General features: G+C 41.5%; 1 protein-coding gene across 3 annotated transcripts; it reads right to left on the bottom strand.

Moving 5' to 3' along the window:
• Positions 1 to 1,603: 1,603 nt before the first annotated feature.
• On the bottom strand, positions 1,604 to 26,316 carry MMAA (metabolism of cobalamin associated A). 3 transcript variants are annotated; one of them, XM_036315112.1, is made up of 7 exons: positions 26,289 to 26,316; positions 15,688 to 16,188; positions 11,407 to 11,529; positions 8,093 to 8,263; positions 5,105 to 5,190; positions 3,131 to 3,280; positions 1,604 to 1,967 (listed from the first exon to the last, which is right to left on the bottom strand). In XM_036315112.1, exons 2-7 carry the CDS (start codon positions 16,127 to 16,129, stop codon positions 1,671 to 1,673), a joined length of 1,269 nt encoding a protein of 422 aa, XP_036171005.1. In that variant the 5' UTR covers positions 16,130 to 16,188; positions 26,289 to 26,316; the 3' UTR covers positions 1,604 to 1,670. The 3 variants fall into 3 exon arrangements, with proteins under 3 accessions (XP_036171005.1, XP_036171003.1, XP_036171006.1); XM_036315110.1 differs by lacking the exon at positions 26,289 to 26,316 and adding an exon at positions 25,929 to 26,156; XM_036315113.1 differs by lacking the exons at positions 8,093 to 8,263; positions 26,289 to 26,316 and adding an exon at positions 25,929 to 26,158.

The following is a 26,316-nucleotide window of genomic DNA, read 5'->3' as shown; positions in this document are numbered from 1 at the left end:
TTCCATCAAGACGCTGAGATTGCTAAGCAAAATAAAATGCCCCAAGATTACCTTTATGCACCAAAGTTTCAGGTACGTATTAAGGTACTTTGACTCACACTAGCATCATCTACATTTTACAGTACAAAGTTCACTTTTTTTCTGGGGGAAAAAAATTCAATACCTTAGAAGTGCTTTTGTACTGACTCTAATATTTTGTCAAACATACCACTAATGACAAAAAAGTAAACTTATATATACCTCATGGGACAGGAATTATCACCAAGCATTTATGTCAAGTGGGTTTTTAAAAAGTTCATAAATTTAGTAACCAATTAACCAAAATACTATCGTGGAAGCAAAGAAAGACAAATAGGCTAAAATTTCTTTCAGATTGTTCCTTTTTAAGAAAAATTTCAACTTGTTCATCATTTTTCATCTTCTTTGTATGACAATGCGAACACTGAGTGAGTGCCAGCCACCACGCGTTCACCAGCTTTTTCTTCAGTGTAGACCGGGCAATGGCTACAGAGCTCAGGGAAGGAGGTGAGCAGCCATGCCTAGAGCGATTACGAAGAGAAAGTGCCTTGCTAGGCTGTATGGTGTTTGCTAATGCTCCCTGCAGCTGTAACTGTACAAGGAACAGTAGTCACTTTAATGAAATTGGGTATGGTTTTAGCAACATGCCTGCCAATTTTGGAGCTCAGTTTGGAACATAGCATATTTCTGCCTACTTACATAAATTAGTGGTAATTATGCTTTTGACAAAGGCGAGGTCAACCTATGAGGTTTTCTTCAGAAAAGAATTATCCTTCTAAGCTGAAGGGAGACTAACTGATTTAATCCTCACAACCACCCTAAAAGGTAGGGACTATTGGTAAATATTTATTTAGCACTTACTATGTCCAGGCACTATGTATGCTAAATAAAATAGTCCTTTCAACAACTCTGGGTGGACACTGTTGTCAACCCCATTTACTAACGAGGGAAGTGAGACACAGGGAGATTAAGCAGTTTGCCCAGACTAAAGTTAAATGATGCCAGTCTGTATTATAGAACAGAGATCTGGCAGGGTGTCCACGTGTAATATTTCTAGCAACACCAACCAATTATTGAGTGCTAGCCATTTTACAATTTCTCCTTTAGTTATTCCAACAATCCTGTAAAGTAGCTTTTCTTACCCTCATTTTACAGATAAGGAAACTTGAACATTGTGCTCACGTCATGGCAGATTCCAACTGCTTTGTCATGCGTGTACATGGCCATTTCTGAAATTCTTGGAGCAGTCACTCATGATTTTCGGCTCTTAGAAACCCTCTGTGTATCGTTCGGGCCTCAGAAATGTGGTGACTCTTTGCTTCCGGGTTCTCTTGAAATTCCCAGAGAACACAGAATCAAAGGAGGCACTTTCAGGTACACGATCTACCACTCAGCTTTCTCTGCTCCTGACTGATGAGAAGAAACTTTTTTACACACCACTGTGCCAGGATACAAGGATAGAAGGGAACAGAAAAAAAATGGAAATCAGTAACATACAATAGGCACCTTACAAACACTGCCCGACGGCCTGACCTTGGCCATCCACATCTAACATTCTTCAGTTTTCAAATAGGGAGGCCGAGGACACCACAGAAGAATCACTTTTAATATTAAAATACTTTACAAAACAATATGTAACATTACCGTGTAGCCTACATCTCATTAGTCTCTGCTTTAAAAGCTTTCAGCAACAAGTCTGCCGCTAGCCCTGGGGAGAGGGCCCCGCTGAGCACCTTCCTTTCCAGGAGAGGAATCTGGCCCCGCACGGTGGGGTGGGTCCTGAAATGTTCTAGCACGCTCTCCTGAATGAGGTTCCACATCCAGATTTTCTGCTGCTTCTGTCGTCTGGCCGTCAGCTCGCCGCTGGCAAGCATCAGGTCCCGGAATTCTCTCATTTTATCCCACATCTCAGCGATCCCCTCTCCAGTTCTGGAAGAAATACGAACTACCTATTGAGAAGGGAAAAACCAGAACTGTGTTACTTAAAATGATAGAACACACTTTCATGGGACTCCAACACTTGCCAATTCATTCTTACAGTCCAAGGTCCTAGGCAATGGTGAGGAGGAGACACTTTATTGATGTGTCAAAGTTAATATCCTGGGAAATGCACCGAGGTAACTTACTAGGATTCCTAAGTGCACAGCAGAAATGAATTACTGATTCAAGGTCAAGTTTTCTAGCCCAGAGATTTATTTGGATTTACGATTGCTCAGATGGTGGTCAGAGGCATCCTGGGAAACTGTGAGAGTGTTGCAAGGATGAGAAGGGCCTTGCCAGGTAGGTTTCTTTGAGGCCCGAGTGCCAGAAAAATGAAACCCAGTTGAGCAACTCTGTCCAAGGTGCCTGATTCAGCAAATGGTGAGAGCGGAACATCGGGCACCTGACTGCTCTGGACCCAACACACACATGACTGGGGGAGGCTGGGAGCTAAAGGTAACTGTGTCAGCACTGCTCTCACTGCAGTGATTACAGCTTAGTCTCTTTTTCAATCCTCACCTGAGGATATGTTTTTATTGACTTTTAGGGAGAGGGAGAGAGAGAAACATTGATGGACTGCCTCCTGTATGCACCCCTACTGGGGGTCAGTCCCGAAACCTTTTGGTGTGCTGGACTGTGCTCCAACCAACTGAGCCCCTTGGCCAGGGCACGTTTAGTCTTTAATAACACAGAGTCCTCCTGCAGAGGAAGCTGCCCACGTCAATATTATTGCATCACTTATTACAGGGTTTTCCTTTTTCTTTTCCCTTGTTGAAAACAGCACCCAATGAGCTTAATGGGAAGCTATCACTTCAAAAGCCTTTTCTGTCTTACTCAAACACTATTATAGATCATCAATCATTAATTACTCCATAATCTTAAGGACGGTTCCTTTCGGAATGGATCTGCTATCACTTCCAAGTGGCTCAGGTCAAGCATTCAGCAATCTAATCTATCACCTCACATCTCGTTGTTGGCATCTAGTGGTTAAAGAATTATATTTAAAAACATGACTACATACTCAATTTTTACATACAAGCAAAGACTGATTATATGTCTAGCTGGGGACTTCCATCCTCTAGGATGCCCAGGGTACTCATGGTGAAAAATGCAGAATGGAGCGCAAGCTCACCTTTGGTCTCCAGACTTCTGAACGCTTGCGGAGTAATTTCAGTGCACTCACATACTCTGCTTGTATCCTTCGAGCTGGCACAACCAAGTCTCCGTCAGACTTGGTGATAGCTACCAGATCTGCCATCTCAATTATACCTCTTTTGATACCCTGAAGAGAAAAGGAGAAGAAAGTGATTTATCAGAAATATTTAATTTAATTACAGCAAACAAATGGGACACCTATGGGTACTAAGTTTTTGAAAGTCTTACACTTCATTAACTAATGTCTTCTCTGCATCTTCCCAAGCCCTGGGTACCAGGAATCACAATTACTGACAGAAATTACTCAAAAGCATCACCTCTTGGGATGTGAAAGTCATCTGTAATGCCTCTTTTCACTTTAGAGCCTAACCTGCTGGAATCATTCAGAATTAGAGTAGATATATCATCAAGACACATGGCAGGAGACAGGCACATTGTCTCGTGAAGGATTTGTCTCATGTGCTAACAATGCAAGATGCAAAAGCACCCACCATTGAGGTGCTTGAACAGAAAACACCTGTCACCACATCTGTTTCTGGAAACAAAGTCTGTGAAGTTTTCCTTAAGTGTTTACAGCGTTGTTGGTTTTTCCAATTTGCTATTGAGGAAAAATAACCTGATGGCTAAAAATGCCTCAATCTCTTGATTTAAATTACATTGCATAAAAACACTGGAAATCTAAGGCCAACCTTATTGGGAAAATGTAGATTTTTCCATCTAAGAGCAATATTTCTTTTCAAATATTTTTAAACGTAATTTCTAATGATTAAATCTAATAGTTAATGTTTCTAGATTGCAGCATCCATAGTCTGTTGTCACTATTTTTTAAAAGTTATACAATTGGGAGGGAGGTACTGTATAATAAAGAATTTATCTGCTCTTTGTCTAAGGTTCCTGGGAAGTAACCTCTAAACCCTTGGAATTTCCTGAGTGATAGGTATGTCTTGTGTTATTCCATGGGTGCCTGGACTATTCTGAGTTCAGAATGGGAGCTGCCCACACCAGAAAGGGCAACCTTGTGATGAGAGGGTTGGACCTTAGGCCTGACCTCTGGGGAAGGATGGGGGTGGGGGAGAACCTGGGGGCTGAGATCAGTCATGTGGACAATGACTTGGTGAGTGGTGTGCGTCTATGTAAAGAAACCCTGATAAGAACCCCAGACACTGATTCACAGGTGAACCCCCTGGCAGGAGATACACATCAATGTGCCAGGAGGGAATGTGTCCTGAGGACAGAGAAGCTTCAAGTTTGGGACCCTTCCAGACCTCTCCCTGTGTCTCTTCGTTTGGCTGCTCCTGATTTATATCATCATAAAACTGTGACTGTAATACAGTGCTTCCCTGAGTTCTGTGAGTCATGCTAGTTAATCATCAAGCCTGTGGGAACCCCCCCGCCCCCCACATTTGTGGCCAGTTGGTCAGAGCCGTGGGTGGGCTGGGAACCCCAAGGCCTGCTGCTGGTGTCTGGAGTGAGGGCATCTTCTGGAGGACAGTGGCCTCCACCTGGGTAGGCTGCCAACTCCAGGGAGTCAGTGCCGGATTTACATTGCAGGAGGAAAGCGAGAATCCTATTTTACAATCCATAAACCATGACAGTGGGATCCTGATTAAAATCAAAGTGGTATCTCATGAGGAACTTCTGAGCCAACTGTACTTCAAACACCATGTGACAGTGGTCCCTTCCTGCCGGAGCTGCCCATATATGACATCACTCCCATGTTCCATGTGAAAACATCTAAATTGTATCATTAGCTCAAGGTCATAAATTCTATTACTATAGTTGGGAAAAATATACAGAATCTGCCTTTGACAAGTATTTCAGCCAATGTGGATGCAGCTGTTTCTTTCCCCACACTAATATCAACTTAATTTACAAAAAAAAACACATTTGAAACTGCACTTTCAGAGAGGTATGCTTTGTGTTTTGGGGAGAAAAAAGTCAAAACAATTACCTGCAATTCATCCCCTCCTGCTGGTGGCAGCAGTAAAACAAACATGTCAACCATATCAGCAACAGCAAACTCCGACTGACCCACACCTGAAATTTTAAATCACAACCATACACTAAAATGTTCACAGTAATTTGACTTTTTCAACTACACTGACCATCATTTCTATTCCGCTTCATTCCCTCATTCAATCAGCCTCTCAACCCGATCCCACCTTAAACACCCACCTCTGCAGGACTTATTACACGTCTCACGCTGCCAGCACACCTGTCCTCTTTCCCGCCTCTCCTGTCCTTCCCACTAGTCTCCGGTCTCTGAAAGAATGGGGAACCCTGAGGCCTCCACTCCCCCCTCACTCCTGTGGCTTCCCTGGCTTCCCTTCACCAGTGAGCAGCTCGAGCACTGTGATTCTAACCTGCACTATGCCTGCCAATACGTTTTCTTGCCTTCTCATCCTTCTACACCAGCCCTGCAAACTCCTACCCATGGGTCAGTGCAGTTATCTGGCCTCTATAGGCGCCTGGAGAAACTGCTCAAGTGAGGATCTAAAGCACTACTATAAGTTCAGGGGTTCCAATGTCTCCTGCAAATTCCTCACGGCCTGTAAAAGCAACGCCCCTAAAACCCCTCAGTCAGCTCCTTCCCATTCCTCACAGTGGCCATACAGTCAGTGTCCCATAATTTCTTCACATGGTGACGACCCTGGCACCTACTGCACAGTGAAATGACAGCAAGAATTTCCTCAGCTTCTCCCTCTCCCCTCCAGCTTCTCCTCCCCCCCTCCAGCTTCTGTCTCCCCCCCCCCAGCTGCTCCCTCTCACCCTCCAGCTTCTCCCTCTCCCCCTCCAGCTGCTCCCTCTCCCCCTCCACAAATAAGCATATGTGAAACAAGCTCTGCCTCCTGCCTCCTCTCCAGTCCCAGCATTATAAGCACTGGCTGACGTGACCCCCTTTTCTGCCCTCCTCTGGGCTGCTCTGCTTTGTCTCTAACCTCGCCTGTGTCTACAGGCTCTTCTCCCTCAGCACATCATGTGAATTGTACTCAAGTCTTTCTCGTCTGAAAACCAAACCAAACCAAACAAAAAAACAGACCAAATCTCTCAACCTCCTCCAATCATCACCAGATTTCCCACCTTCTCTTTAGAGCTAAATTTCTAGGGGAAAAAAAAAAAAAAAAAAAAGCAATACATCAGTGGTTCTCAACCTTGGCTGCACATTAGAATCACCTGGGAATCTTTTTAAAATCCTGATTTCTGGGCCTCACCCCATAACAAAGAAACAGAATTTCCGGAGGGTGAGGCCCAGAAATCAAGATTTTAAAAAGATTCCCAGGTGATTCTAATGTGCAGCCAAGGTTGAGAACCACTGCAATACATGCTCATGGTCTTCATCCAAATACTTCACATTAATCTCAATCCACTTACAGAGGACTTCCACATCCCCTGCTCCATTAAACCCCTCTCAACACTCTCTCCTTCCTCAGTGTGGCAGACTTGCAGTTGCCCATTCAGCATTTATTCTTCCCTACTTCCTGGCCCCAGTGTTACTAGGAGACCATGGACCTGGTGAGAGACCATATTCTCCAGAGCCCCTTTCAGCTACGGGTGATTAACGAGCAGAAGCAAGTCATAGATGGGGTTTCCAGGAAAGGTGTACACTCTTCTGCCTGCCTTCTCCCTTCCTTATTCCCCCTTCTCCTTCCACTTGGAACATGGATGTGACAGGTAGTGCTTCATCAGCCATCTCTGAACCGTGAGCAACCTTGGGAACTAAGTGCTAAGAATGGGGCATTGAGGGCACAGTAGAGCCCCCATATCTGCTCAGGACACCTGCCTCCAAGCTTCTTTTATTTGCAAAAGAAATACACCTCTTTCTCATTTAAATCACAGTTATTTTGAGTCTCAAAGACAAGCAGCCAAATGCAACTCTGGGGTTTTGGGTTTTTTTAAAATATATTGTTATTGATTTTAGAGAGAGGAAGGGAGAGAGGTAGGTAGAAACATTGATGAGAGAGAAACAATGATTGGTTGCCCCCTGCACGCGCCCCCCCCCCCCCCCCCCACTGGGGATCCATCCTACAGCCCAGGCATGTGCCCTGACCGGGAATTGAACTGTGACCTCCTGGTTCATGGTCCGATGCTCAACTACTGAGCCACACCGACCGGGCATACACTTGGTTTTTATGGTCCTCTTCTCCCTGGATTCTCCTGTTACCACTAGGGCAACTTTCCCTCCATCCAGCCTCAGATGGTAGAGTTCCTAGCCTCCAGCCCCATCTCTATTCACATCCAGTCTTCATGCTCGCGGCTCTAAGCATCCTGAGCACACTTCCGTCCTCTGAATGGACCACATTCCCTGGCTCCTCTGTCTTTGCAAATGCCCGTTAGCCCATACTTTATGTAACTCCAATTCTTCCTTCAAGACTGAGTTCAACTGTCACCTCCTCTTGGAAGTCTTCCCTGATACCCCAAATCTGAATCAGGTTGTGTCACCAACGTTTATCACACAGTAACATAACGGATGGTCTCTCCACAAGAATGTTAATTTCTTGGGTTTCTATTTCAGTATTTTCACCACATAAAATTGTGCAATAGCAATATAAAAATGAAGTAACCATGGCCCTGTATTCAACAGGCACCCAACTATAATAATTTGGTTAGTGGACATTGCAGACCTCTGAAATGTGCTTAAACAAAATAGGTGTCATGTTAAAGTACCGTTTCCGTAGGTCATCCTGACACTTACAGGTCTCCTCTGACACTCATAACCCATCACCTGTGCAACAGTTATCCAGATACATGGCTTAGTTTTCTTCTCTCTAAGGGCAGGATTATAGCCTATATATTCATATCTCTATACAGTCTGAGACATCTTGAATTTAATTATGTTCTTAGTCAATATCTTTGAAATAACCAATGAAATTAGTTGTCACTCATCTTTATAGAGTTCACTGGAACAGTATTTTGTTAGGAAGCAGAAAATCACACTCACCTACAGTTTCAATAAGAATGATGTCATATCCCCCTCCTTCACACAACAGAATAGCTTCATTTGTAGTCCTTGTCACACCTCCCAAAGTTCCTCTAGTAGGAGATGGTCTGATGTATGCATTCATATCTCTTGATAACTCAGTCATTCGGGTTTTATCCCCCAAGAGTGATCCTAAAACACAGTTACAATCACGGAACACTTATAAGGGCCAGTGATCAATGAGCCAAATGTTTTATGACATTTATCCCCAAAACTCAAGTTGTATTTCATATCATTGAGCTTTTCCCCCACATAGTGTATACAATGCTCCACAAGTAATTTTTTTAGCATTTCGAGCCCCTCAAAACCTATAATGGCTTCCCACATACTAGAGCAGAGATGGGGAACCTTTCTTCTGCCCAGGGCCATTTGGATATTTATAACATCATTCAAGGGCCATATAAAATTATCAACTTAAAAATTAGCCTACTATATTTGGTCAAACATTTAATTAACCCACCCCTAATACCTTGGCAGGGCCAGACCAAATGATTTTGCGGGCCGTATGCAAGCTGGACATTCCCTACCCCTGGATTAGAGTTCAAATCCAGATTCTTCAGCCCGACACGGCCTGACCAATTTCAACTTCCACTAGGCCCCAAACCAACCTTGCATTCCAGCCAGGGTGGTTTCTTTACTGTCATCTTAACATTATGTTTATGGCTCTCAACTGGGGGTGATTTTGCCCCAGAGGAAATGTGGCAATACCTAGAGATATTTTTACTTGTCACAACTGGGGGTTAGGGTGCTGGTGGCACCGGGTGGGTAGAGACCAGGATATTGCTAAGCATCCTGCAACGTGCAGGATAGCTGCTGACACCAGGAATGTCAGTGCCAAGGTGGAGAAGCCTGGCTGTAACGTCAGCTCCCGCCCACAGGAGCATGTCTTACGTATTTGTATGCTGAATGCTTGTCCACAGTAGGCAATTAATTTAATTCCTATGGTGATTTACTGCAGTATTTTGGCAAACATCAATATTTGCAAATTCTGCAGAACGGAAAACTCTGGAACTACGGAAATCACCTTGAACATCTTTCTTTTAGCCACATATTAACATCTGAGAATGTAGTGCTGTTCTAACCTGAATTTCCATTTTCACTCTGCCCAAGAGCTAACTTTCCCACATAAAGTTGATGCTAAACATTGAGAACTTGCTTAAAAACACGATCTTTTCCCTTATGGTCCCAGTGTAGAGTTCTCATAGGTTCTAATTCTGGAGCACAGACTCACCACATGTCTCAACTACCTTATTTACTGCACTTGAAACTTCTTTCTAAAGTAATTTTCTGCATGAAATCCTCTCTGTAAGTCAACAATCTGCCAAAGCTATGCCTGGAATCACTGTCCTGTAGATCCTAACACACTGAGCTCCACATTATGAAATTACTCTCCCATGTAATTGTCTTCGCCAGTGAATCCAAAACTGTTGGGTGCAGGCCCTTAGGAAGGTCTCAAAGCTGCTGCAGGACGTCTGTGAATGCAAAGCACAAGGTTTGCTTCTCAAACCTTAATGTAATGCTATTTTTCAAATGTATATATTGTTGTAGTTGTGAGGTAGAAATCTGTACTTATAGTATGCTGTGTATCTCTGTTTATTTTTTTCTTTCAATGTCTATATTTTGTTTTACCTGGGAAAGGGACCCTCATTTTGGGTTTGAGAGCACATAGCTATGCAACTTGGATCAGACTATTTTATGTCACCATTTCTGCTAGTATTGCCCCAAGCTATTATTTTCTTTTTTTTAAATATATATTTTATTGATTTTTTACAGAGAGGAAGGGAGAGGGATAGAGTGTTAGAAACATCGATGAGAGAGAAACATCGATCAGCTGCCTCCGGAACACCTCCCGCTGGGGATGCGACTGCAACCAAGGTACATGCCCTTGAACGAAATCGAACCTGGGACTCTTCAGTCTGCAGGCTGACGCTCTATCCACTGAGCCAAACCGGTTAGGGCCCAAGCTATTATTTTCTTTTGCTATTGCAAGTATTCTAGAGTATTATGGGGAGTGGGGGTGGGGGAGAGGGTAGTCTTCTCACCTATATGGAAATGAGGGCCACTATAAAAAATTCTTCATTCAGGTATATACCTTTAAAAAAGTTCTTAGACTATAAAGAAGACACTACATTGATATAAATTTTATCCTGAACCTTGTAAACATAAATTTTATTTTATAATTAATCTTTTATTATAGCGAATCAAAAACTGTGAATGTTCTCAGCCAAGTTTCTCAATGGGTGGTAACATGAATTGCTGTCAACCTCTCTATTAATCTAAAGCCCCAGAAATACAATTATATCCTCTTTACTTTTTAGCCTTAAACCCACAGAATGCAAAGCAAACAATTCCACACAAAGCACACGATACTTCCCCATTCACAACACACACTACTTTGTAATGGCCTGTGTTTCTCTCATAAGAAATAAAGCTCCATAAGGCCAGGAGGGCTGTGTCTTATTCACTGTTGGACGATACAGTACTTCCTTGCACAATGCCTCACCTATAGTAGGCACTGAGATACTTGTTCAATGGGAAACTGTAATGTGAGAAGCTTAAATCATATAGGGGGTAAGAGAAGAAAAACCTTTCCTATTTGTATAGAACGCTTTATGTTTTCCTTAAATGATCCTTTGGGGAACTACCTTTATTCATTTTCTCTGATGAGCTGCAAATTAAACTGAGTGACTGCATGACCTCGAATCAGTAAGTAATTGCTGAGCGAGCACCGTGAGCAGTGTACTATGCTAAGTGCTGCGGTGGGGCAGTGGGACACTAATGGGCCCTCTAAGAGCTTTCTGTTCAACTGAACACGTCATGTAAACAGGTGACAAGTTATAAAGCTATAAGGTGTGTGTGTGTGTGTGTGTGTTTAAGCTTAAGAGATGTTACAACAATAAGAGGAAAATAACGAATGAGGACGGACCCATTTTCTGAATTGTGTAGAAGCTGATGCAACCAAGAAAAACAGGAGGGAAGAGGGGCCTCGCCTCAGGAGTGATAAACAAAGAGATGAAATTTGCTTTTAATTATCTTCAACTTGGGGCAGTGTTCTCCTAGTTCTCTAAGTACCCAGGCCACTCCTGGCCTAACCTTGGCTGTAGAGCCCAATACCTCCTTCAGCCTCCACCTCACCCCCAGAACTCCCTTCCTTCAGTGAGGCCAAACTCAGCTCGAGGGTAGAAGTCACCTGACTGTGCCAATTCCTACTAACTTGTAACAGGGAGCCCCCCAAGCCCCTGCTCTGCAATTTAAGAAGAGTTGGCAATACTCACCACCACTGGTACAAGAAGAAGGGTCCACAGCCAGCACAGACAATTTGTGCCCTCTCTCAGTAAGCATCTTTCCAAAATATTCTATAAATGTTGATTTTCCGGCACCAGGGGGCCCAGACAACCCTACAGTGAAAGAGATCTTCTGATTTAATAAAATAAATGATGATTTCTATTAAAATGTTAACTTCCTTCTGTGTCTCCTAATTTATTAAAACCATTATTGTATTTTAACATTTCCGAAAGCAGTAAACAAAAATCCATTTATCTATCTAGTTCCTAAGTAATAGAGATATAGGAAGGAAACCATTCTGAATTCCCTATGTGCCCCAAATTCATTTTTTAAAATTACAAAATGTGATCTCCTTTTTACTATAATGTAGATCTTTGGGACAGACTGCATCACCTATGTTATTAATGTGCTGAACTTCTACAACATCTGCCTACCTCTCATCATGATCAGTAGTTATTACACCTACCCATATTCTGTACACTTTATCTTCCCATTAGAAAAAATAACTCAGTATTCTAGAAATTGCTAGTGATTGAGAAAATAATTTTCTACTTATAAATTTTTCCCATCTCGCCCATAATTCAAAGAATCCTATGTAATAATAGGCCAATATGACCGAACGGCAGAACGACGCACACTGGCCACAAGGAGGCAGACGCTCAACACAGGAGCTGCCCCCTGGTGGTCAGTGCACCAGAAGCTGGGCTCACAGCTGGTGAGCACAGCGGTGGTGGCAGGAGCCTCTCCCGCCTCCGCGGCAGTGCTAAGGATGTCCAAGATGTCCAACTGCTGGCAGGGAGCGGGCCTAAGCCATCAGTCGGACATCCCCTGAGGACTCCCGAACTGCACGAGGGCACAGGCCGGGCTAACGGACCCCCCCCCACACACACACACACACGAGTGCACGAATTTTGTGCACCGGGCCTCTAGTATAATATAAACTGAATCCTGAAAATAATTATTTGTCTTAAGAAAGGCAGAGGGTACTATGCTAAGTGAAATAAGTCAGGCAGAAAAAGACAAACTGGTTTCATTTATATGTGGAATTTTAAAAAAAAGTACAACAAAAAACACACACAAAACTAAAAAACAAACAAATAAACAAACAAACAAACCAGACTCATAGAAACAGAGACCAAAGGGATGGTTGCCAGAGGGGAGAGGATGGAGGAATGAGTGAAAAGGGAAAGGGGAATTACAGCCATTAATATTGTGATAAGTTTACACGATGACAGATGATTACTAGAATTAGTGGGGTGATCACACTGTAAGGTATAAAATTGTTGAATCACTACACTGGAACAAATATAACTACTTGAAACTAATATAACTACTATAAGATTGTAAACCAACTACACTTAAATAAAATATATATTTACTGAATAAAAGGAAGGAAGAGAAGGAGGGTGGAAGGGAGGGTGGGAGAGAGGGAGAGAGAGGGGAAATTCCCCTACTTGGAGAGTGAGTAAAGCATGGCAGGTAAGGGCACAAACTCAGGAGCCACTCGCCAGTTCTCTTTCTAGTTCTGCCTTTGATGAGCTATGTAATCTTGGGTAAGTTACTTAACCCTTCCATACATAAGGATGTGCTGCAATAAAATGGATATAACAGCACCTATCTCTTCAGGTTGTTATAAGGATTAGGTGAGTTAATATTGACAATATGTTTAAAACAGCTCATGGCATAAAGTAAAAGATATGTAAGTGGATGTTCAATAAAGTATATAACACATAAGCATTTAATTGTAACTATATTCAAAAGTATGTATGGCATACATAGTATGCTTGGTTCAGGGCAGATCTCTGTCTTAAACCTCTCTATGGGTGCCCAATAAACATTTGGTGCTTTTATTTATAATGGGAATAAAGTAACTGCAACAAAGACACAGGTTTATCCGGCCTCATAAGAGCAAAATGGAAGAACCCAAAAGGCACTGAGAAATGGCAAGTTGCCAGTCATGTGTGGTTACTGGTTAACACCACATATTTCTGGGACATTTTTTCTTCAAAGATTCTTTAAAGCCTAAGAGATAAATACTTTGTCAGCACTAAAATTTCTTTGGGAGTTTGCTAGTTTGTCTGCATAAAGATTATTAACACCCTGTGTAGTATTCTCAGTGAGGGCAGAAGAATAAGATGTAAGATGTGTGAAAAGTAACACTCTTTTTAAAATTATCTTTAAAGCATTTATGCCCTGTTACCCTAAAAATTAAAAGGTTTTAGTCCCCATATCACCAATAAACTGAAACATAAAAGTGTAATGTCAGTCAATTTTTAAGTATACTTACTCACTCCTCACAAAATCCCTGCACTTTGCCCACCACTGTGAATTGTTTTTAGTGAGAGGTTGGTTGGAATCACCTAGTTTGCCATCATGAACAGCTCTTATGCCACCCAAAACTGACTTAATTCCTAATGGTTAAACATATCTAAACTGTTTTTAAAATGCATAATTTCAAAAATACAACAAGCTTATATGCAATTACAGAAACAAGTCAACTACTCAAGAAATCAAGTGAACATTTAATATTTTTAGACAGCAAATAAATATGATCTCCCCTTTAAAATACATTTTGGTAATGAGATGGTTGTGCTTGGAGGCAAACTACTCCCAGAAACTCTAACAAAAGTGTCTGAGAGAAGTGAGACTTGCCTCTAGAAAGACTAATGAAACAGCCAAGAAGTAGAATTTTAAAATGTGACAAGGATGATTATAATTGATATAACCACAAAAATTGGGAATTCACTCTAGACTAGTAAGCTGAAGGACTACCAAGACAAAGAAATAAACTAGATAACAGTTCTTCCTATTCATATTTCTGTCTAGGAGACATAACAAAATTCTTGCCAATAGAAAACTTGTATTATTCTTTTTTTTTTTTTTAAGAGAGAAAGAGAAACACTGATGTGTGAGAGAGACATCAATTGGTTGCCTCCCCTACTCACCCTGACTGGGGATCAAAACTGCAACCTGGGTATGTGCCCTGACTGGAAATCGAATCCACGACCTTTCGGTGTATGCGATGACGCTCCAACCAACTGAGCCACCTGGCCAGGGCCTTATGCTATTCTTTTAAAATACAGAGCCTGCTTCAAATGGCCAGAAATCCTTTTTTCAGTATACCAAGACTAATACTTACAGTGAAAAAACATTTAAAATTCCTAACATCAAAACAACGAGATACCATCTCACACCTGTCAGAATGGCTATCATCAACAAAACAACAAAAGGCAAGTGCTGGTGAGGATGTGGAGAATAAGGAACCCTCGTGCACTGCTGGTAGGAATGCAGACTGGTGCAGCCACTGTGGAAGACAATATGGAGTTTCCTCAAAAAGTTAAAAATGGAACTCCCATTTGACCCAGTAATCCCACTTCTAGGACTATATCCCAAGAAAACAAAAACACCAATCAGAAAGGATATATGCATCCCTATGTTCATAGCAGCACAATTTACAATAGCTAAGATTTGGAAACAACCTGAGTGCCCATCAGCAGATGAGATTAAAAAACTGTGGCCCTAGCCCGTTTGGCTAGGTGGTTAGAGCGTCAGCCTGGGACCTGAAAGGTCCCAGGTTCGATTTTGGTCAAGGGCACATGCCCGGGTTGTGGGCTTGATCCCCAGTGGGGGGCTTGCAGAAGGCAGCCGATCCATGAGTCTCTCTCATCATGGATGTTTCTATCTCTCTCTCCCTCTTCCTTCCTCTCTGAAATCAATAAAAAAAAAAACAAACAAACAAAAAAAAGACAACTGTGGTACATCTACACAATGGAATACTACGCTGCTATAAAAAAGAAGGAACTTTTACCATTTGCAACAGCATGGATGGAACTGGAGAGCATTATGCTAAGCAAAATAAGCCAGTTGGAGAAAGATAAATATCACATGATCTCACTCATATGTGGGATATAATGATCAACATAAATTAATGAACAAGAATAGATCCAGAGACAAATGGCAGGGGAGTGGGGGTGGGGTGGGGTAGAGAGCAATCAAAGGACTTGTATGCATGCATATTAGCAAAACCAATGGACATAGACACTGGGGCAGTGGGGGCTTGCCAAGGGTGGGAATGGCTACAGGGGGTGGGGGGGTCAAGTGGGGAAAAAGGAGACATATGCAAAACTTTAGACAAAAAAAAAAAATCCTAACAAAATTCTGAAAAGAACAAAAATCCCCATTAGAACACAAATTATTCAGACTTTTTTTTTTTTAAAGAGAAAACTTAGAAAAGTATTTCCTGGACAGATTAAGAAAAAGAAAAGACTGACCCACTCGAAATGCCCGTGGTTTTCCTTTATTTAATTGTTCTTGTTCTTTGTGGTAGACCAACACTTTCTGAAGAAGCACCTGGGCCAGCTCTTTTTTCCTGTGGTGAGTTGATTCTATAAGAGTTATGGCCTCTGCTAAGCAGGCCCTTTGCCCTTGGATTAGACCAGTATAAAGTTTATCCACAAGTCTTTGTTCTTTATCAGAAAGTCCTTCTGTATGTTCCTTTAAAGTTGTTTGTACACATAACTGTCTCTTTAAACCATTGGACAGCAGCATCCACTTTGTACAAGGAAGTCCAAGAGAATCAGATAGCCGAGCACATGGGCCTCCTAATCTGAGATGAGTTCTTGAGTGCAAGATGAAGTGGTAACGTCGGAAAGCTGTTCGCAAAAGGCCTTTCAGGAAGCACTGGTGAGGATGGAGCAGCACTGGGATGTTCATTTTGTTTGTAGCTGAAGAAAACACCGGACGGTTTTTGGCTCAATGTGCTTTGTAACACCCTAAAAACAAAAACAACAACAACATATTTTTGCCAGTTCAACATACAATTAAGATGCTGAAGTAGTAAAACTACAAGGCTTAGTGTTTTTTGCCATATTCTAAAACACACATAATCAGGGTTCTTGGTAGTACCAATGGGTTAAAGTTTCTTACCAAACTTAAGAGAGAAGACCCCTCCTTGCCTACAGTGAATATTCTGAATAACCCAAATCATGGAACGACTGCTCTACGGTGAAGGGCAATGTACATACAAGTTTTCTTCTAAACAGAAAACAAATTCACACACACAAAAACAGTAGGGCAGAAATTTTACGTCATGCTTATTTTCTTCTGACTACAGATCTTACATTCACCTTAACAATTTTCTTGGATCAAACCCTATTCTGAAGCTCATTCAAAATATTTTTTAAATTTTTTTTATTTGTTTGGGTTTTTTTTTTGTTGTTGTTGTTTTTAGAGGGAGAGAGAAGGCAGAAGGAGAGAGAGAGAGAAACATCGATGTGAGAAAGAAACATCCCCTTACTGGGACGGAACTTGCAACGCGGGCATGTGCCCTGACAGGGAATCTAAGTGGTGACTTTGAAGCACGGGACAATGCTGAACCAAGCCACACCAGCCAGAGCCAAAATGTTTTCTTAAAAAAAATCCCTCTGATGATAGCTAGTCTCAACACAATATATGTGACTAGTAGTGCAGGCACCTGAGGTATAAATTTAGATAGAGTATGTATTTAATAGACTCACGCTGGAACACAGATATTTGCAAAGAATGGCCTAACATACACACGCAAATGACAACAAGCCTTCATGTGAAATGAGCTGTGAGGACTGTATCCCAACCAGATCGGTGTGTCTCAAAGTACAGTCAGAACCGCCTGGGTGCTTATTTAAAATGCACGTTCTCAGCCCCACGAATCAGAATCTCTTTACGTAAGCACACTAAAGGTTGAACCACTATGGGGTTAGTTGACGATCCTTTACTTAAATTTACTGACCTTCTCTACTTCAAAGTGTATTAGACAATGAAAGCTCAGTCTGCTGAGAGTCAGGAAAATACAGAGGTCATGAACCTCAGTAACTCCGAGACTCTGCCACTTAAGCTATTATGACCGTGGGCCTCTTAACCACTCTGTGCCTCAACTTTCTGGTAAGAGAAAAGGAAGAGAATAGATAGCTGTGAGAATGGAATGAGTTCCTGTAAAAAGCTTGGAACAGTGCCTAGCACACAGTAAGAGCTCAATAAATGTTAGCTTTTATTATTATTATAGCAATTTATAAAACCTTAGTAAAAAATGAGACCATAGACCAAGTTTGCAGTGGCAAACAAAAACTTACATATTGTCTACCAAGTTTGGGTTTATGATTATTTGAAAATTTTGGTTTTCAAGTACCTCAGAACACAATGAAATAGATTATTTTATTACTCCAAAGTACCTCTAAATTGTACTTCAAGGCCCATCAACACAAAAATAATTTTAGCTAAATAACATTCTATTAGGAAAAGAAAGAAATGTTTTAAGTTTGTTTATTACAGTGATGGCGAACCTTTTGAGCTCGGCGTGTCAGCATTTTGAAAAACCCTAACTTAACTCTGATGCTGTGTCACCTACAGAAATTTTTTGATATTTGCACCATAGTAAAACAAAGATTTATATTTTTGATATTTATTTTATATATTTAAATGCTATTTAACAAGGAAAAATTAACCAAAAAAATGAGTTCGCGTGTCACCTCTGACACACATGTCATAGGTTCGCCATCACTGGTTTATTAGAACAAAAACTGCTCATCATTTTTCTGTTTGGGTGGGAGAAAAAGTAGCATCTTCTGTTTGTACAAAATTAAGTCTTATTCTAAAGGGATAATGTATTAAAAATGTGTAAAAATGTTTCTAAAAAACAATTTTAAAACATTCATTACTACCCTTGACACAAACACTCAAAAGGACATTTAAAATAAACAAAATACAGCTGCAAAATATATATATATATATATATAGTAGAGAAATATGCTAATTAACCAGGACGCCATAACAGGTGGATCGGACAGGAGGAGGTTGTGCGCGCAGCAATGGGGGTGGGGCGGCAGGGGCCTCATGCGCCTGTGCTGGGGGAGGGCCTGATCAGCAGTGGTCACGGCTGCTTCAAGGGCCGGAGAGGGAGGCAGGGCCTGACGGCGACTCAAGGGTGGGCGGCACCACATGATTTCAAATCGCGCACTGGGCTCCTACTATTTAATAAAACTCTCTTTAAGATAAAATTTAGAATTTTTATAATTTTAATGAGAAATATTTAGTAACTATTCATGATTTAATTTTTATCTTTGCCATCACTTATAACTTCCTTCATTCTGCATTTATATTTCTTCATTATATGAAAATCAAACGTGATGAGTTTCTAATTTAACCAGTTATTGTGAGCATCGGTATTACAATCAATGTATATTTATGACATTTTCTAAATTAGATATAAATTAGCCTATATACTCAAACACCTAGTAAAAAGAACTATGTGTAAAGTGAAAAAAGTGATAATCATGTTTTAGCTATGTTCCTATGCACAGAGGTTCTATCAGAATCATCATCTTAATGGCTAGTAACCATTTTAAAGCATGGTAGATTTAAAAAACAACAACAACACCTATATGCTGCAACAAAAATAGGTGTCCGGGAATGTATATCTTCCACTTTCTTGCCTGTCAAATTCCTACTTAGTTCAAATATCAGCTCTCCTAACACACTCTTCCCCCACCTTACCTAGGCCATCGATGCTCCAAAGCCTTTACTCACATCTCAGGTAGCCTATCTGTCTTCTTGTGTTCTAATTTATCTATTTATAGATCTCTCTCACCAAATCTCATCCCTCCACCCAGCTGATAATCCTCCCAGAGAAAGGACAATATCTTCTTCTTAATTTCCTTAGAAGCACAATGCGTGGCACATGGTAACTGGTTAATAATTTTTGTTAAAGGTTCATAAATGGATACTCTATCTACTTTATGTTGAACTGCTTTACTACAAAGAAAAGTTTGAGTAATAATCTTAACCTGAGATTGAGAAACCAAGATGGCGGCATAGGTTAACGCTGGAGATTGCTGCCTCGAACAACCACTTCAAAAAACAACTAAAAGACGGAACGGACATCATCCAGAACCACAGGAAGGCTGGCTGAGTGGAAATTCTACAACTAGGAGGAAAGAGAATATCATACCCAGACTCAGAGGAGGCGCAGTGCTGAAGTGAAATACTAAGGTGCAGAGTGCGCGCGCGGAGCGGGCTGGCGGCGGAGGGCGCGGTTGTTGTTTTCAATCGGGAGGGAGTTTCAGACTCTGAGCTCCAGATCCGGGCGAGTCTCTAGGGACCCACACTCAAACGGGAGAAACGGGACTGTCTGGCTTTGGTCGGAACTCAAAGGCAGCTCTCTCTCCGAGGTTTGCAGCGGTTGCTGGGACTCTGTGAGGCAGAGCCCCCAGGGGACGGAACTGAGAGCAGCCATAACTGCTCGCTCTGCCCGCCCTGTAGATCCCCGGGGAACGGCCCCGCCCAAGCCCTGCGCAGAGCCATTTGCCGGATAGCCCCAGGCAAACGCTAGATTAGCACCGCCCTAGAGATCCAGCACAGAAGCTCTCCCACTGCAGACACAGTGGACTCTCATAGCCAGTTAGCCTGGAGGTCAAATCACCCCTGGTATTGCTGACAACAATCAAGGCTTAACTACAACAAGACTGAGCACAAAGACCACTAGGGGGTGCACCAAGAAAGCATAAAAAATGCAGAGACAAAGAAACAGGACAAAACTGTCAATGGAGGATATTGAGTTCAGAACCACACTTTTAAGGTCTCTCAAGAACTGTCTAGAAGCCGCCGATAAATGTAGTGAGATCCTCAAGAAATCTAATGAGACCCTCGATGTTGTGATAAAGAACCAACTAGAAATTAAGCATACACTGACTGAAATAAAGAATATTATACAGACACCCAACAGCAGACCAGAGGAGCGGAAGAATCAAGGCAAAGATTTGAAATGCGAAGAAGCAAAAAACACCCAACCGGAAAAGCAAAATGAAAAAAGAATCCGAAAATACGAAGATAGTGTAAGGAGCCTCTGGGACAGCTTCAAGCGTACCAACATCAGAATTATAGGGGTGCCAGAAGATGAGAGAGAGCAAGATATTGAAAACCTATTTGAAGAAATAATGACAGAAAACTTCCCCCACCTGGTGAAAGAAATAGACTTACAGGTCCAGGAAGCGCAGAGAACCCCAAACAAAAGGAATCCAAAGAGGACCACACCAAGACACATCATAATTAAAATGCCAAGAGCAAAAGACAAAGAGAGAATCTTAAAAGCAGCAAGAGAAAGAAACTCAGTTACCTACAAGGGAATACCCATACGACTGTCAGCTGATTTCTCAATAGAAACTTTGCAGGCCAGAAGGGAATGGCAAGAAATATTCAAAGTGATGAATACCAAGAACCTACAACCAAGATTACTTTATCCAGCAAAGCTATCATTCAGAACTGAAGGTCAGATAAAGAGCTTCACAGATAAGGAAAAGCTAAAGGAGTTCATCACCACCAAATCAGTATTATATGAAATGCTGAAAGGTATCCTTTAAGAAGAGGAAGAAGAAGAAAAAGGTAAAGATACAAATTATGAACAACAAACATGCATCTATCAACAAGTGAATCTAAGAATCAAGTGAATAAATAATCTGGTGATCATAATAGAATCAGGGACATAGATAGGGAATGGACTGACTATTCTTGGTCGGGGAAAGGGGTGTGGGAGATGCGGGAAGAGACTGGACAAAAATCGTGCACCTATGGATGAGGACAGTGGGTGGGGAGTGAGGGAGGAGGGTGGGGCGGGAACTGGGAGGAGGGGAGTTATGGGGGGGGGAAGAGGAACAAATGTAATAATATGAACAATAAAGATTTAATTAAAAAAAATAATCTTAACCTGAGAATCTTGACTAAAAATATTCCACTATTTAAATTCCCTATTTTGAATCAAGGTATCTTTCACATTAATTTTCCAAGACAGAAAGACAAGTTTATAAGGAATAAAGCCCAATAACAAGAGCTTTACTAGGTGAAAATATGCCCACTTATGCTAATGCAAGCAAATAACATTCCCTAAGTAAATGAGACAAATAAAAATCATCTAATGAATAGTATACAGATTGCTCTAACATTTAAAATAGTGATTTCTTACTACTTAATTGCAGTCTTTCTCAGAAAAATCCATGTCAACCATCTGGCAAGTTTACGGTTTATACTGCAGAGTTCATCATAGTTTGGGATTGTAAAGTTCTCTGCCCTTTGATGCCAACACAAATCTTAAAAGGTCTTTAAGTGAAAAGAGACAGAAAAAGGACGATACAATTTTTTTAAAAAAAGTTTAATGTTACAGACAGTCCTCAGGTTATGTCGGACTCAATGTGCGTCCTTTCATGGTTATGTCGCCATCTCCCATATATATAAAAAAAAGTTTCGTCATTTTGACGTATGTACATATGTGCTTTATGTTTTTTATTATTTATTTACAAGTAAAGGTCAGGAATCTTTATCTTTCTTTTAAATTGTTTTTGCTAGGCCTGGCCAGCGTGGCTCAGTGGTTGAGTGTTGACCTAAATTGTTTTTGCTGTTTCACTTCATTTCTGCTGTGTATGTGCTCCATGTGAGTGACTAGGTGCTTATGTAGGGAGGTTCTGACTTAACGACGAAAATCGCGATACATCGCACCGTAGGAACTGATCTCTGACGTAACCCAAGGACCTACTGTACAGCCCTGAAAATATGGAATGCTTCACCAATTTGCATGTCATGCACAGGGGCTCTGCTAATCTTTCCTGAGGATGATACCAGTTTACTCCATTCTTTTGCCCAAACCAAAAAGCTATCCAGGTGTACATAGTTCTAGGTTTTTATACCTTCAAATCTCTTGGTGCCCCAAAATCTGTGGACCATCTGAATGGCAGAGCAGCAGCTGCTGCCTTTTATTGAATGTTTATTATGTGTGAGACATTGTGCGTGCATTTCCTCAGCTAAGCCTCACAACGCAGATGAGATTCTGTTTTACAGGGGAGGCTCAGGAAGGTCACACTGACTGACCAAGGCCTCTCAACTAGTGGCAGAACTTGGGAAAAACTATGGGTTTCAACTCTAGGTTACTGTATAAAAAGAGGAGTGGGGGCACCTCACATCAAAGGAACACCAAATAACCCTTTACCTTTGAATATGGAATGATGATGGCAGGCTGCTTACGTTTTCTGTGTAAACCTTATCGTAGGAGATCCCAATAATGTATTAGGTGACAGAACAGACCAAGTTCCTAAAAACTGTTTAATGTTTTTTTCTCCATGAAGAATAATTCACACCTGATAACTAAAAGCATAACATATATGAACCAATTAACTTAACCAATCAGACTTTAAAAGAGTCTATAAATTTTTTAAAAGCCAATATAACTCAGCCTGTATGAGCAATTTTCTAGGCTTATATATATGTCACAGGCGCAACAAACTAAGTCTACTGGAGTGGCAAAATCAGAGGTAGGGAGGACAACTTCCCACCTGCTTGTGTAACTAAGCATCTATTCCTACTTCCTTATGGGAACAAATCAAAGAATTTGGCCAATAATCAAATCAATCTGTTCCAATGAATTTCCAGGATTCCTGGGAATATAGTTTCATCCTATCTATGATTTTAAGCTGAGCACTACCAAAACACAAGAGAAATTTTAAAGCATTTACAACATTCAGTAAGATACCTCAAAGCTCTGCCATTCCTAATAAACCAGATGTCAATGTATTAATGCACAATGGAAAACATCAACTGGGCAAAAATAATGAAATGGGTTGGTAAGTGCATCCTCTCCCCTACAAGAGAGTTCACATGGATAGCAGCATTTTAAAATTCACATTTGTTCTCCCCCCAAATATCTTTTATATCCATTCCCTTCTCTCCAACCTCATTCCCACATTTCTCTACTATAATGGCTTTTAAACTTTGACCACAGTCCATAGCGAGAAATACACTCATCAGTCAACAGAGAGTCATATAACTGAAACAAGTTTCACAAAACTTCACATACCCCTATTACATGTGACACACCTTGTCTTTTTTCTACTCTACTTTTTAAATGTAGATTGCAACCTACCAATAGGCACAACCTTAATGAAAACCCCAATCTACTACAGCCATCTCTACAGCCATTATTAACTCACCTTCCATTACTGGCACTGATCTACAACAGTTCCCTGGGCTCCTTTCTGCGCCCCTTCAGTTGTCACTCCTGTCACCCCGTACCAGTCACATCCCTCCAGTATAGCAATGATCACATTGTTTTGTGATCATTTTTTAAAATCAGTCTTGCCTAGACAATGAGTTATCTTTGTATCCACATCAAACTTTATTGCTCACTGAATAAATGAATGAACGTATGCTATAATTTTGTACAGGTCAATAACTCCATTACCTTAATAATTCAGTCCATCGATGTTTGAATACATACACTTTTTCTAGATTTTAAAGTAAATATATATTTATTCTAAGAACTTTCTTGTTAAAGTCTGGCTTCAATATATGGATATTTTCCTTCATTAAAAATTTGCTCAGCAGCAGCCAGTCTGACTTGGGATATTTGTCTTGAAATTGATCCAATGAATATTTTCAATTTCAATAACTACTCTGGCAAGTACGAGCATACCGGATTTCCAAAACCAATACATTAGGTCAGTGTCCGAGGCACAGCACAGTTCACACAGTCAATGCAGTGTTATACCATGTGTTTCCATTTCTCAATGCTAATCACTTCTGATTTGAAGATAAGCAGTCAGGTGCATTAATCTATTCAGCATCTCCCACCACCCCCAAAGAAGGCTCAAAGAAGGCTTTACTTTCTCCTTTTCAAATAATTTCAGGAAATTTTGGTAGAGCAGGATGACTTTTTAAACAAGCAACTTTTAAATAGGTCACTGTTATATAAGAGTAACAGAACACACACTGAACTCATGCAGGGAACATTCTCAAGTTCCCTGTCCACTTGACCTTTATCACTTTCCCAAATTTTACTTTTACATTTCAATCTGCTTGGGAAGTCTCTATTTTTCTAAATTCCATCACCATTAAATGTTTTCGTTTCTACTGCTACTACCTTAGTCCAAATCTGAACTAGTCTTAGGGAGCTCCTAGATTGGCCTCGCTATGAGACCTGGGCAACCTCTACCACTCTCCATATGAAAATATTAAGACCAACACATCAAGGTCACAGTGAGTATCACATGAAATAGTGTGCATGCGAGAGCCTGGCGGAGGGCCTGGCAGCAAACAGGTGCTAATTAACTGTAAGGAACCTTCTTTCTCTCTTTCTCTCTCTCTCTCTCTCTCTCTCTCTCTCTCTCTCTCTCTCTCTCTCTCTCTCTCTCTCTCTCTCTCAGTCTCCTGTCTTGGGCTTCACAGTAAGATTCATATTGAGCCATGAATGCGATTGATCTTATCCACATCAAATTCCTCCAGCAGTTCCCCACACCCTAGGAGGGTGATTCTCAAAGTGTGGTCCCAGACCAGTAGCATCTGCACCAACTGAAAACTGATGAGAAAGGGAAATTCTCAGGCCCCACCCCAGACCTTCTCAATCAGAAATTCTCCAGGTGGGGGCCAGCAATCTCTTTTCATAAGCCTTCCAGATGACTCTAATGTATGTTCAAATGTGAGAACCGCTGACCTGGAATAAAGTCCAGCCTGGCCCTGTAGAGTTTCCCAAACCAGTTTTCTTCCAGTTACTGTACTTGCTTTCTCAGACCTATTCAAGGGAAAGTTTACTCATTATCTCTACTGACTTTCCCAGCTGAGATTTTACTCACCTTTTATGTCCTCCCCCCTCTAAGACACCTCTCCTGTCTGACCCAGCTTAAATCCCATTGTTTTCTTAAATCCTCACCTGACCAACCGTTTCAAGTAATTTTTTTCCTCTTTTAATACCAATTATTTCTGAATACTCTGGTGATAATCTGCAGAAGTCACAAACTGGCTGTTTCTGGCTCACAGAGGAGGTGTGAGTAAATTGATTGCCAATAACATTTAAACAAATTTTTAATTACATAGAAATATATACTTCAGCCTGTGTTGGGGATTATTCCCACATGGCAACAATCAGCTGAGAGGCAAATGATTCAAGCACTCACCACCACTTTCCAAGGCAGGCACAGGTTTTCTTCAGACAACTCTGAATATCTCAAACCATGACTACCTTCTCTTATGGTCATGTAACTTTTCACATGTTTATTGTCTCCAATAGAATACAAGCCTTCAGAGAACTGAACTGTTTGTTTTTCTTTTTAATTCTTATTGCGTTGAACAAAAAAATGATGTGAAGTGCTTACTACATAGAAGAATATTCTGGGCATCCTGGACGACCCCAAAATGCTTTAGAACCTGCACAGACCTTCAGGAAATGTTTGGTTTTCTATCAACTTGGAAAGATACAATAGCCTTTCTTGAATTTTGTTTTCGAAAAGTACGTGTACTAGGGCACAACGCTTAAGAAAGGTTTTAAAGAAATGTCATCTGGCACAGGTTGTCTTTCAAGCTCTAATGAGAAATGCCAATTATCTGCATACAGTATGCTTGCTGGAAGAGGCTTAGCCCGCGGGCACAGTATTTGACAGACCTAGGAGCTGTTTAAACCCTGTTACATCCTGGATTTCCCTTCATACAAGATGCGTTTTAATTTTACCTCTGGCAGTAGCTACACTGGACTACCGTGCTTTTCATGGGCCCATGCACTGGTGAACCATTCGCCGGGTTTTGCAGCGGCAAGGGGCGAGCCCTACTGTGCACCAGGTGAGCTCACAAACCTGCCCCAGGTGATGCACTCGCACTGTTCTCAGAGCTCGTCCTTAAGGAGAAACAAACAGGGAACCGTCCCTTTGCGCCCATCTTCCCGACGCCTGCCCGTCCACACACCCCGCACACCCCATGCGATATTCTTCTCTTCCTTCCCCCACCCCAGATCCTCCAGGGGGCGCCCCCGAAGTCGACTGGGCACCCCCAGCGGACCGACTCCGGCAGCGTACAACCCCCGCCCCATACTCACCCGCCAAGGCCACGGAAGTGCAGCCCCG

Source organism: Myotis myotis, unplaced genomic scaffold (genome assembly GCF_014108235.1).
Source record: "Myotis myotis isolate mMyoMyo1 unplaced genomic scaffold, mMyoMyo1.p scaffold_m19_p_6, whole genome shotgun sequence".
Classification (NCBI taxonomy): Eukaryota; Metazoa; Chordata; class Mammalia; order Chiroptera; family Vespertilionidae; genus Myotis; species Myotis myotis.
Note: the sequence above shows the minus strand (reverse complement) of the source record. Positions and strands in the feature narration are given on the sequence as shown.